This window comes from Bidens hawaiensis, unplaced genomic scaffold (assembly GCF_021521415.1).
Source record: "Bidens hawaiensis isolate Kalapana, Puna unplaced genomic scaffold, B.hawaiensis_p1.1 tig00014463_1, whole genome shotgun sequence".
NCBI classification, from domain to species: domain Eukaryota; kingdom Viridiplantae; phylum Streptophyta; class Magnoliopsida; order Asterales; family Asteraceae; genus Bidens; species Bidens hawaiensis.
The window spans coordinates 283143-297149 of NW_027492258.1; the positions used below are offsets into that span (position 1 = coordinate 283143).

The 14007-nt window shown below is 34.1% G+C and overlaps 1 protein-coding gene and 1 long non-coding RNA gene across 2 annotated transcripts; one reads left to right on the forward strand and one right to left on the reverse strand.

Moving 5' to 3' along the window:
* Positions 1-2108: 2108 nt before the first annotated feature.
* LOC143546764 (uncharacterized) lies at positions 2109-3422 on the reverse strand. Its single transcript, XR_013137645.1, has 3 exons — positions 3294-3422; positions 2306-2358; positions 2109-2138 (listed from the first exon to the last, which is right to left on the reverse strand). It is a non-coding gene; the product is annotated as an uncharacterized LOC143546764 (long non-coding RNA).
* Positions 3423-7796: 4374 nt separating this feature from the next.
* Positions 7797-8841, forward strand: LOC143546765 (uncharacterized). Its single transcript, XM_077038354.1, has 2 exons — positions 7797-8020; positions 8110-8841. Exons 1-2 carry the CDS (start codon positions 7904-7906, stop codon positions 8809-8811), a joined length of 819 nt encoding a protein of 272 aa, XP_076894469.1. The 5' UTR covers positions 7797-7903; the 3' UTR covers positions 8812-8841.
* Positions 8842-14007: the final 5166 nt, after the last annotated feature.

Consider the following 14007-nt stretch of genomic DNA (forward strand, 5'->3'; position numbering starts at 1 on the left):
GGGTTATAGCATCTCATTAAATTAAAAATTATTCTCACCAAATTATTGATATGAAAATCCTATAAAATAGGATATATTAAAAATTATTATAAGATTTAAAAAAAAAGATATTATAGAAACAATTTTATAGTAAAAAAAATAAACGGGTCTTGGATCTCACCAAACCTAGATAACTTTTAAACCAGTTTATAACATCTTATTTATTTGTGAAACCCTTTTATCATCAAACTCTAAGGGGGTGTTTGGTACAGAGAATGGAATTGTAGAGAAATGGAATAGAGAAATGGAATTGCAGAGAAAGGGAATTGGTCTAGAGAATGAGAATTGACTGTTCTGTTTGGTAGTACAGATATTTCAGTAGAGAAATATAGCTGAGAATCATTTCTCTTGTTTGGTACATAGAAAATAAACAGAGAATTATATCAACTTTATCATTAGCACAAGTATTTTTTTCATAACAAATATTTATTAAAAAATAAAAAACATATAAAAAGATGCATAAATTCCAACCAAAATATGCATTGATCAAACCAATTCACATACAAAACATAGTTTTTAAGCAAAAAACATCAACCATAGTTAAAACCAATTCACATACAAAACATACTTCAACCATACACAACTATCCCATTGAACCATCGGTATACAACTCGACCAACTCAATTTTCTCTTCTATTGTCGATGCAAGAAAAGAACGTCCTAGATCCACATCTTTACCAATCAAATGAGCTGCTTTGAACTGTTTTTTCGTAGTGATACCTGGTAAAGCTTTCAACTCATCACTAACCTTTTCATAGATTTCACGAGCCTCCATACCTTCTTTGCTAAGTTGTTCACCCACCATCTCCCCAAATCGAAGCAAAACTTCCTTGATATCTTTGCAAGACTCTCGATATATCTCATCTGCATCCGTGCTTCTACCTCTTTTGCGCGTGCCTGTTACACTTCCTGTTTGTCCTTCAGATCTATCAACATTTGGAACGGCTTCATCAACAAAATCAAAGTCTTCAATATCAACAGGTGAGCTTTTTTGCGTCTCTTGAACAACATCTTCTTCTCCAAGGTCAACTGCTTTACTACCAGTAGCTCTATCCTTACCGAATATGGTACACAATTTGTCATAGAAAGGAAATGACTTGTCACGAAAATTCACAGCACCTTTGTGAGACTACAAGACAATTACAAATAAATTAGACTAAAATTTTAAAATCTAAAAAATATATTTTTTAGAATATACCTTCACGTATTCTAAAACTAAACATATAAGTATGTATACAGATCGATGCATGTGTGTATATTAAAGATAGGCAAAAAATTTGGGTTAATTACAGAAAACGAAAAAGAAAATGTTAGCTGGTGTGAACAGAATTTACCACATTGATCAGCCTCTTTTAGTTTCTACTTTATCTGCTTTGACAACTCAAGAATCTCAGGTGTCTGAACATTCAGCAAATCAACAAATTAAAAAATATAACAAAGTGATACACAAAATAGCCCAAAAAAAAAAAGTTAAATCAACCTGAGTAACTTCTGACACAGAGATAGCAATAGCTGCTTTAGCATCTTCCTCACTAAGTCGTTTAAGAGCTCTTGCAATTTCTCTGTCACATTCAACAATAAGTCTGTCTATAAGATCCTCCAATCCCCTATCATAGTTATCTTGACCTTATTTTGACGTTATTTTACTAATTTTGCACTAATTTTGACGTTAATTTTGACGTTATTTTACTAATCTCGGGTGGGCAAAAGTAAAATTGCACTAATTTTGACGTTATTTTACTAATCTCGTGAAAATAACGTCAAAAGTGGGGGAAGGTTATTCAGGCATCATGTGGTGGCGTTGATAGCCGAAAGACAAGGGCACATGCACCAATCAGCCGGTGTCCCGATGATTGAGTGCTATGTGCCTTATGTCCAAGGCTTGATGCAAAACTACTATCGAGCCGGGGGTCTCATCGGAAGCAGCCTCTCTATCCCTATGGGGTAGAGGTAAGGTTGTCTACATCTTACCCTCCTCAGACCCTACCATAGCATTGCTATTGGTGGGATATACTGAGTACGATGATGATGATGATGATGATGATGATGATGATGATGATGATGAGTTATCTTGACCTTTTGCCTTTGGTTCTTGGTATCTGATTAAAGTTAAGTAGCACAGACATTGAAAACAGTAATGTTCAAATCTCACGTATGATTAACATCCATATAAAGTACACCATTACTTGAGATAGCATCTTCATAACACTTTCTTTATTACTTAATAATATGAGACTGATAAAATAAAAAGTGAAAAAAAGGATACTCTTTCCTCAGCTGAAATGAATGCACCTTTGGGCATGGTCCCATGTCCATTTTCTGAAATTCAAAACACAAAAAAACTGAGTAAGCATCACCAAAACAAAACGTGACAGTATACACACAAGTTGCCTGTATTGCAACCAGGCTATCAGGAATTCAACTCTCCTGTTTTAAACTGGCTAGGGTGTAAATGAGTCAAGCTGAATCAAAACTGAAAAGTAGACACCATTGTTATGCACAAGTTGACTGTATTGCAACCAGGCTAAGTGTGTAGCCAAGCCAAGCCCGTCTAGGCTCGAGCTCGACTCTTTAATTATTTATTAACTACTTCACTTATTTTTTTTATATTTTATATATAACATACTGTATATTAACTACTTATTATTTTTTTCATAACTTTATCTATAATAATATTTATAACTAAATTATATATTTGATATATTAGATAAAATTTATAAATAATGGGCTCCTTTAGGCTCATGAACCGGCTTGAGCTTGACAAGTGAATCTCGGGCTCGAGTTTGTTTATTAAACGAGATTATTAGCTCGAGGTCAGGCTCAAGCTCGTGTAAGCTAGACTGAATTCAAAATTTTAACGAGCCAATATCGAGTAGCTCACGAGCGACTTGGCTCATTTGCACCCCCCGCCTGTTTCTCTGTAACAAATCTTACTAAAAAACACACCTAAATACGATAATCTAAAGTTCAAAAAACTCAATTCCACAACAAGCTATTCAACACGAACACAATTCCTTTCTATTCACTCACATAACACGATTTTCCCCAAATTTTATAACATACTTGGTAGAAAATTAACAGCTAAAACCCTAAAATGAGGTAATTGTGTGTCGGGATGCATATAGTATAATAAGAGGAATGGATTTCTCTACGTTCATTTCTCCCATTTTCCTCCTTTTCATTTCTCCCGTTTTCCTCCTTCAGCAAGGATTCCCCCAAAGTAAAAACAGAACACCAAAACCCTAACCACTTACAGTGAGTTGAAAGAGTTCGTGAGGACAAAGGCCGGCTAAGAAGAGACGACAGACGTCACGATCGTAGTACTTCCGATTGACTTCCGTGACGTCTCCGTTACGATTGGCTCCCATTAACACATCCAGCTGCTTCCTAATTGCATCCATCTCCACACACTCGCGCAGTGGTTAGGGTTTTGGTGTTCTGTTTTTACTTTGGGGGAATCCTTGCTGAAGGAGGAAAACGGGAGAAATGAAAAGGAGGAAAATGGGAGAAATGAACGTAGAGAAATCCATTTCTCCGTTTTTTTTAGAGAATTAAAATCAGAGAAATAGAAATGGTTTATTTCCATTTCTCACCTCTTTCTTTCATAAACAAACAAGAGAATTCTTTCCAATTACAGTAGTAGACCAACCTTTTTTACAATTTTATTATTATATTCGATTCCCATTCATTAATAACATTTTTTTTTTGAACAGCAAAATGCAAATTTATTAATAAAAGGCTATCAAGAAACTAAAACCCCAAGATACAGGAACAAGAAAGAGTAGAACAAAACCTAATTACCCCAAAGATAATACTCCGGTCAGTTTCATACATAATATTTTCTTCACAGGTAAGGTATGTTTCATCGCCAGCTGTTTACTGTTGTTCTGTGATTTGTTGAAGCACTGTGCAGTTTATCTTCGACTTCGACTTTAATTTTGTACAGTTTATATATCCATGGCGCTGGCTCCTGCTTTACTCTTTTTGGTGTTCATATTATCAGCCGGTCAACAATCATGTACGATCACCTCTCTCACTGCTTCTTGTAGATCTAGGGTTGCATACATGTATCTAAAGCCGATCTACTAGGTTCGGCTCTTCTTGAGCTTTCAGGTGGCTTACCTAACCATGTGTAATGTGACTGTGAAGGTTCAACATGTTTGGCAATGAGCTTTTAGGAGCTTCTAGCTACAAGCTTTTAAGATAAAGCTCATTTTTTATAAAAAGCCTTGTTTGGTTAGTGTCTAGTTAGAGGAGCTATAAGCTTTTATATTTGAGGAAAAAGCTCCATGTTGAAACATAGTAGCGTTTAAAAAGTCTACAAGCTTTTAGGGATTATAATTACCTAATTAACCTCCCAGTATATTTTTTATTCCATCCCATCTTCCTTCACGTCTTTACTATTCTGTTTCTATACGTTCCTTCAGGTTTCTTCAAGCAAGGTTAAAGGTAAGAATCTGATCTTCAATTATTACTTAATTTTATTTCATTGATTATGCATAATATATGTTTTTACGATTTGATTGATGATATGTAACTGTGTGCATCGGCTAATTTGATTTTAATTGATTATTTAGATCTTCAATTGCTTTGGATCATTATCCTTATTAAACTAATTCTGCAGAATTTTTGCTCAGCTTTCTATGTAATCTTTAATGATGAATACAAAATTAGGTTGTAGATGATATTATAATAAATCATATCTTCTGTCTTGAATGTCATACTACTAGAAATCTGAAGCTATTTATATTTTTTTTACACTTGAGCTCGGGCTCGATCGAGGTTTTACGCGAGCCGATCTCGAGTAGTTCGCGAGCGGCTCGGCTCGGCTCGTTTATTATTATATAAAATAATTATTATATGAAACAATAATTAATAAATAGTAAATGAACCGAGCCCAAGCCGAGCTCGAGCTTCAAAATCCATTCACGAGCCGAGTTCGAGCTTTGAAATTAGAGCTCGAAACGCGCCGAGCTCGAGCCTAGTTGAGCTTGGGCTCGGCTCGGCTCGTTTGTACCCCTATCCTTTAATTAGTTACTGACTTTTTTCTAAAGAAAATAGGGAGAACTGATTATTTATTTAATACTAACTTGAAATCATTTAGGCTCGCGAGCCGGCTCGAGCTCGATAAGTGAAGCTCGGGCTTGTTTATTAAGCGTGCTTACTTTTAGACTCGAGCTCAGGCTCGATCGCGGTTTTACACGAGTCGATCTCGAGTAGTTCGCGAGCGGCTCGGCTCGTTTATTATTATATATAAAAAATATAAAATTATATATTCTTTTATACATAAAATTATAATAGAAAAAAATATATAAGATAATTATTATTATATAAAAAAATAATTGATAAATAGTAAATGAGCCGAGCCCGAGACGAGCTCGAGCTTCAAAATCCATTCACGAGCCGAGCTCGAGCTTTGAAAATAGAGATCGAAATGAGCCGAGCTCCAGCTCTGTGTAAGTTAAACGAGCCGAGCTCGAGCCTAGTTGAGCTTGGGCTAGGCTCGGCTCGTTTTAGGGGTGCAATAGTTATCATGGCTAACTAAAGGATGACATATTTAAATAGTTACTGACTTTTTTTGGACAATGCAGAGCATTTAAATAGTTATCATGGCTAACTATTTAAATAGTTAGTTACTGCAGTAGTTATCATGGCCATAGTTACATAAATCGCTAGCTTACCCGCGAATTTCGAATTGGTACGTTGTGTACCCAATCGCAATTCGCCGGCGTTCCAGTCGCCGGAGAATTCGCGACTTCAAATTCCGGTACGTTTCGATCCCTAACAACCTAAATCGCGATTCAATTGATGCTGGTCCATCGCTCTTATTGATTAAGAATTCGTGATTATACTGAATTGAAAGAGGAGAAGAAATAGATTAATGAGGAAGATGAAGAAGAAAGAAGAGAGAGGCTGTCTGGATGTTATTTTAGGGTTTTTAAAGTTTAAATAATCTAACATAAACTCCCTACTCTTTCATCCTTAACATTTAGTCCCTTAAGTTTATAAATGTTTACATAAAAGCTATTAAAAATGTAAAATTAGTTTGTGTATTCTAATAACTAACCCCCTCTATTCTCACTAGTTTACATTTGATCCTTAATCTTATATATTTATACATAAAAGTATTAAATTAAGTATATAATATATATAAATTATAAATAGCTAGTTTTTTATTTGGGTGCATCGAACCGTACTACATGGTACACCGTACCGGTTCGTACCGAAATGAACCTACCCCACTCCGTACCGAATTTGTCTAGCCTAGCGAACCGTGTACCCGAACCACATACCCGTACCGAAGCGTACCGCGATTTATGTGACTATGATCATGGCTAACTAAAGTTAATTTTTAATCTGCATTATTACTATTTAATCAATTGATTCATCTGGGTTCAATTGGAAAGTGAGTCTTGACTCATGGGCTAGAAAAGTTGGTTCATTTTGTGTTTTTATGAATTGTTTATTTGCAACAGAATGATGTAAAGTTTGTTAATTTAGTTGTAAATTATAATAATTGGCATATTCTCCAACAATTGGTGTGCTTTAGTTAATAATCAAAATATTTAAGTTTCAGTCATAATAGCTAGCTAACCCTAGAGAAGGCATAATTAGTAATATGCGAGGACGGGCCCCGGGGATTTAAATACCTCGGTATAGCTGAAATAAAAAGGGCGCGTAGGCTACGTTCCTAATGAGGTTTTATATATGGTCATTTGTGTTCATTTAAGTGTGTCCATTTATGTTTGTTTGTGTTCATTTACATTGTTTATATATGTTCATTTATGTTTGTGAAGTGTGAACTGTTCGTTTAGAAGTTAAACAAATGACATAAATAAACACGAACCTGTTCATTTTTTAAATAAACGAACACGAACACAAAATATGTGTTCCATTAAGTGTTTGTGTTCGTTCGATTCGTTTACAGGCCTAAGCAACAGTTTCCTAAATATATATTGATTTTTAGTTGGAAGCAAACTAGAATACTAAAAAGTATAAGACTGACAAACGGGTCTGGTTGAGCGGGTTCGGGTCAGAATGGGTCGATTCAAAAATGGTTAATCTGGTTCAGGTTGGTTTAAAACATGGTTTCCTATAACAAACAATACATACAAAAAAATATGAATGATGTATGAATAAATTAGAAACAGTAACAGATCTTCTTCTAAAGCCAGTAAAGTAAAACAGAACATAAGTAATCATCATGTTTGTGTTTTATAATTAATATAAAAGACAACAAAGTAAAGTACTTGGCTTTCCTGTGAGGATCTTGTTACAATCTTTTTTCAACTGCAGGCAGGCAGGTAGATGTTGAAACTGAATCCGGTTACAGAGAGAGAGAGAGAGAGTTGAGAATATTATTAAGGTTTTAGTTTTATATATACACTTACACATACACTTTTGAAGCTCAGTTTTGACCTGCACCTGCAGTCCGCTTCGGCCCGTTTGAAACATATAATGCTTGATAGGTTAAATAGGTCATCCTATAACATCTTGCCTAATGAAAAATTATACTTTAGTGATTAGAACTTAATTTATAACCAGGAAACTTTTTGATTAGGTTTGCTTTTCTAGTTCATTAGTTGTTGAATATGTTTGTAGCTGATTTTAATTATTTTTTTTATATTTGTAAATTGTATGTATATGTATGCGCGGTTACTAGATGGATTCCAAAAAAGAGAAAGGGAAAAGAGAAAATTGGACAAAAGAAACTGTATTAGAATTATGTTGGTTTTTAAACAAATATATAACGAAGCATGGTCGAACTTCGTCATTCAAATGGGTTTCTCTTTAGCCAGAGTTTGAAAAGGTTATAAATCATAAATTTGTCAGTGACAAAGCTACGAAGAACAAATATGACCATATGAGAAAAGAGTACAACCTTTGGAAGTCACTTAAGAACGGAGAGACTGGTTTAGGCTGGAATGAAAGTACCAAGCAACTTAGTTGTTCTGATGAGTGGTGGAAACTAAAAATTCAGGTGACAAAAATATAACTCGTTTAAAATTTAAATACCGTATAATATTCCAGTAGTAATGATAACTAAATAGTTACCATTATATTGTGTAGGAAAACCCGAAAGTTCTAGCAATTCAAAATAATCAACCATCTATACAACTACAAGAAGAGTGGGATCAGTTATTTGGAGATGCAGTTGCTAGTGGGGAAAATTGTGTGGCACCCTCTATGGATCCAACGACATTCAGTGAGGTGCATGTTGAGAACCTTGAGGATGACAATGTTGAGGGAGGTGATGATGCAAATGCTTATCATGTATACAGTGATACACTTTATAATCTAGAAAACTTGGAAACTCAAGGAAACAATTTCTACGCTGACTTTTTGAATGAAGTAAGTCAACCTAATGCATCAACATCAAGCCCAAGTGAGGTGGCAAAAAAAATTAAGAAGCCTACTAAAGTAAACACTAAGCCTACACCTGTTAAGATGAAACGTAAAGGAAGAGACTCATTGGGAGCTTCAATGCTTAAAGACCATTTAACTCAAAGTAATATGTATCAACAACGTGCTCTTGAAATATTAGAATCAGATTCTTCCAAACTTAGTCAAAGTACTAAGTTTAGTATTGAAGGTGCTATAGGTGTGTTTAACCAGATGGTAGATGCAGGATTAATGAGAGAAGATGAGGAGTTGTGGTTATTTGCAATGGACTTATTTGAAGATCCCGTGAAAAGAGAAATGTTTATAAACATGCGACAGGATCATAGTAGGTTAGCGTGGTTGCAACGAAAGCAAAGGGTCACCGACTAAAGTTTTCTTTGAGGGCATGTTATGAAGACATTATTGTTTCTATTTATTTGAACTTTATTGCTCTTGGATTGATTTATTGTTTTTTTTACCTTAATGTTTTATTGCCGTGACTATGGAAGTTATTTGATCTCTTTTATTTTAATTTGTATTTATGATAGAATATTATTTACGTCTTTATATGTTAATCTATTTATGAGTTTATCTTTTAGCTATTTATGTGTTTATATGTTAAGCTGATATTGATTTATTACCAGGTTTGTTATGGATAATGAAACAAGCAAGAAGAAGCACAAATTGCATTGTTATAACTTTTTGTTGGATTCAACCTATACAAGTGATCTAGTTGTTGCATACTTTTATAAGTATATATACAAAGAACCATGCATGACATCATCACAAACGGGACAGGCTTGGATAATGGAAGTCTTAAATGGCAATCCTATACGATGTGTAGATGCATTCAGAATGCATCCAAACGTGTTTATGAAATTATGTAGAGAGCTTGAATCAAACTATGGATTGCAATCGAGTGATAGAATGCCAACTTTTGAGAAGGTGGGGATATTTCTGTATACATTGGCATTGGGTTTATCTAACAGGGATGTTGGGGAGCATTCATGCTTGTGTACTTTTTTACTTAACTAATTTCAAATTATATTTAGGATTGTATTGGATGTATTGACGGTACACATATAGGGGCCTGCATCCCAGAGAGTCAACAACTACCTTATATTGGTAGAAAAGGGGTGCCAACTTTCAACGTAATGGCAACATGTGATTTCGATATGTGTTTCACATTCGTATCAATTGGGTGGGAGGGATCAGCACATGACACACGTGTTTTTATTAACGCAACCCAAAATAGTAAATTCAACTTCCCACACCCACCTGAAGGTAATATTTGGAACTGTTTACATATATATATATATTTGGAATTGTTTCATTTTACTCTTTAATAAATTTCTAACGCCTTTTGTTTTTTAACTCTTTTATCAGGTAGATATTATTTGGTTGATAAAGGATATCAAGGCAGAAATGGATACCTTGTTCCATATTCAAAGACAAGATATCATCAATCTCAATTTCAAAGAGAGCCCCCGAATAATATGCAAGAAGCTTTCAACCGTTCACATTCATCTTTACGCAGTTATATTGAGAGGTCCTTTGGAATTTTGAAGAAACGATTTAAGATACTTGGTACAATGCCCAAGTATAGCGTGCACACACAAATTGATGTTATCATCGCTACATTTGCACTGCATAACTATATACGAAATTGTCAAGAAGATATCTTGTTTACTACAATGGAGCAACATCCAAACTACATACCACGAGATGAACTGGATGATATTAGTAACCATGAAACAAACGCGAATGGTCTATTTGAAGGAACAACGAATGAGATGAAGCAGGTTCGCAACAATATTGCTACTTTGATATGGAATGCACGACATTAATGAGTTACGTAGTATATTATGGTCTTGACTGTTTGTTAGTGACTATGTTTTATTTAATTGAAAATGACCATGTTTTATTTATTTGTCAGAACTTTTATATATATATGTGTGTGTGTGTGTGATTACATTTAGTATTATGTTTTTTTTAGTTATGTTCATTTTGGTCATTTTATACATTTTATTAAAAACTCCAGCTACTCTGCCAAACACCTAAATAATCTAAAAGGTTACAGCTACCAGCCACCAGCTAACAGCTAGTTTTGCCAAACATACCCGGTGTGTGTGTAAGAAAGATGCACTGGATATGGCGCTACAACAAGCCACTTGTCCGATACTCCAAGGCTCGTCTGATTTCATGGATGCAGCCACCTCATATCCGAGTTAGTCTTGTTATTTTTCGTTTATGTTTATCAACTCATTTTATTCAACTGATTATTCAATGCTGATTAATTTGTTTGTTTTTTTTTAGATTTAATTAATTTTAAACTCAAAACTTTGTTGTTACATGTTTTATAGGCTCCAATGGGTGCACGTCTTCCACACCCTCAAGGTATGTTCTCCTATAAATATTACTCTATTTTTTAATGTAAAACTAAGTTTATGCTTACATAATACAGATTTAAGAAAAAAAAATTCAGAAAAGTAGTTGCTATGTTTTGTTTAAAATATTTTTTTAATGTAAAACTAAGTTTATGTTTACATAATACAGATTTAAGAAAAAAATCAGAAAAATAGTTGCATTGTTTTGTTTATTGTTGGTGTACTTATAAACAATAAAAATATATCTAGTTAAGATAAACGAGCTAAGCCGCTAGTAAGCTATTCAAGATTGACTCGTTAAACTCGAATTTAGTCGTGCTTAAACAAGTATGAAATAAGCTTGTTTAATAAACGAGCCTTATACATAATGTTAGATATACTTGCAAAGTTACATAAAATAATTCTAAATGCGTGTATTTATATAGTAATTAAATAATGAACAAGTCAGGCCCGAACAAAGCTCGATTTCTTGTAAGTTAAACGACTTGAGTTTGGACTTGGTTTGTACCATATTGTACAGTTAATTGATGGTTATTTGTGGCTCTAGCCCTGCCCAATAAATTTGTATATTGTACGGTTAATTGAGGCTCTGCCCAATAAGGGGCATTTAATATATTCGGTCTTGTGAGTGTATTTTTTGTACTAATCATTTTAAATACAAACATTATATTAAATTTTTTTTCTTTTACCATGGTTTAAAGTTTATCTAATATTAGCATCACAAACATCAATATACACAGTGACTCTTTTGGGGACGTCTCTGCATGGGTCATCGATATAGGTACCCCGGGCTTTTCAATTGGGAAAACGGTCAATGGAGTTGAAGTAGGGCCTGTTGTGCCCGCATCCAACGAGCTTGCATCTTATTATTCTTGTAGCCATGGGAGACTGAGGCTACATCAACCTAGTGGTATTTTCGGGCGTTTAGCTAGTGTCATGGTTTTTATGATTGCCTGAGTTTGGTGATCGATGGAGTTTGGGTTTGTTACTGGTCACGGTTATGTTTCTGTTTATGTAATGTGTTTAATGTGACAAAAATTAGACTTGATTACATATGGGGTAAGGACCATTGAAATATTTGAAATGTGTTGATTTTCTATGGATTATATATTAAGGAGGCTGGCGTTGTTTTTCTAGTTACTGGTTTAAGTTTTGTTTATGGTTTTGAATTAAAGGTAAGGCTATGGTTAATACTGTTAGTTTGTGGGTTTTGGGGAAATCAAAGCCAAAATCCCTAGACTTGATTAAAAGTAACGTCATGGTTAATACTGTTACCTACGGGCATTTGTATTACAACCCTATGGTTAATGGTTAATACTGTTAAACCTGTTTAGATCATTCTAGGTGTTGGCTCTTTTATGTTACTATCCAAACAACAAATGATCCTTTATGTTACTATCCAGTTACCAGACCAAATGAAACGAGAACCGACTAACAAAATTTGTGACATGTATATTAGCCACAATATATAAACCCATGGTTTATACACAAAACCCTTCAAAAGATCACATAACATAATATGAGGACATTACATGACTTGCATTATATGAAAATTGTCTTACAATATAACAATTAATAATACCAAATAAATAACATTAAAACTTCTACTTCCATTCTTTTTTATAAACACGGTAGCCTCTTTCTCTTTTCTAGTCATATTTTTGTCATTTGATTGCTTTCATTACCGTATCAAATTTGTTGGTAGGTTCAATACTTCAATTAAAGAGCAACTAGTATGAAAATTATATGTATCCACATGTGTTAAGTTTAATGATATGATGATTTGGAACCTGCAGATGGCTTGTTGTACATTATTAAAGTCACTAATAATTGATTATAGGGATACTACTCCATCATGAACAACAACTTTAATCAATCATGTTTTGGACCATTCTTGCCGCATTGGATGAGATATTCATAAAACTTTCAATACTTTTTTTACCATCATTTGTTATTCAGTTAATTTAGGTTATTTAGTTTTGAACCAAATGCAAATTTTATGAAACTGAAAATCCAATCACCAGTTTAGTTCGGTTGATAAAAATGCAAGGAACACTTGTATTTGTATTGCTTATAAGAAATCTTACAAAGATTTGAGAGACGTTTTGAAGGTGGTTTCAAATGAGACATTTCATGCCTATTTACACTAACGGACTAGTTTACTGACTATACTAAATCTAGCAAGTTCGTATGTAAAAATTCTAGAGATTTTCTACAAGGCATGTCTAGATTTTTTAAGTCCTTTCAGGTATGATCAAGATGCTTCTTAGGCGGTTAACATTCTGTAGATCTTTCCATGGTCTTGAAAGTTGGTCTAGGTGCTTCGGCTATGTGTTGTGGGAGGGGCTTCAAAATCAAAGTTAAAGTGTCATGTTACTGTCACGTAGGTATAAGGAAGTTCAAGCATGAGGTGTATGTGTGGGTCACAGAGACGTTTGAGTGCGATCGGGTGGAGGATGGTTTGGGGTGGTGGGGACCACAAGGGTGGTGTGCGTTACGGGTGGCAGGTTGGATGGGTTGTTGGCGTTAGGTGGTAATTCTCCGAGTAATGATCGGTTAGACGACATTTACTTTTTTACCCCTTGCTTGGATTAAGCTTGCTTGAAACCATCATGTTTGATAATTAACAAGTACTTTGTGTAAAAATGAAATAAAATGTGATGTTGGGACCCCTGGTTTGCTCGGTTTGATTTTATTTTTGTTTGTTTGAGATATATTTCAATGGTATATGAATGTCATATTCTTCTCCTGTTACAAGCTGGGATGCTGGATCATTAACCAAATTGAACAATTAACTAGTGGTTTGGTTAAGTCGTAACTTATGTTATGATGTATAGCATATATAACTGAATTAACCAAACCAGTCCAGTTATAGATATTGAAAATCAAACCATATTGTACGTATAGACATTCAAACATATTATTTTATAATTTAATCGACTTGAAATTGATGAAAAAAATACGAGGAAAGAGCATTTTAATTTTTAATATTTTAATTTTAATTATTATTTTTTTTGTTTAATTGTTTTGAGTTATCGGCTTGTTTGGTGTAATCTCTTTTGTTGGCTGGTGTTTATCTTTTACTTGTTTATCGATATCTCTGTGTTAATTAAAAGCTCTTATATGTAAGTACTCTTGATTTGATACTTAAAAGAGATTATCTATTTTAAATAATTAATTTTATTTGTCGAGAAACCTA

Bases quoted from the DNA above. Each gene is read 5' to 3' on its own strand.
- LOC143546765 (XM_077038354.1), top strand. From the start codon at position 7,904: ATGAGAAAAGAGTACAACCTTTGGAAGTCACTTAAGAACGGAGAGACT. The intron at 8,021-8,109 runs GTGACAAAAATA...TATATTGTGTAG, and splicing joins GGTGGAAACTAAAAATTCAG to GAAAACCCGAAAGTTCTAGC.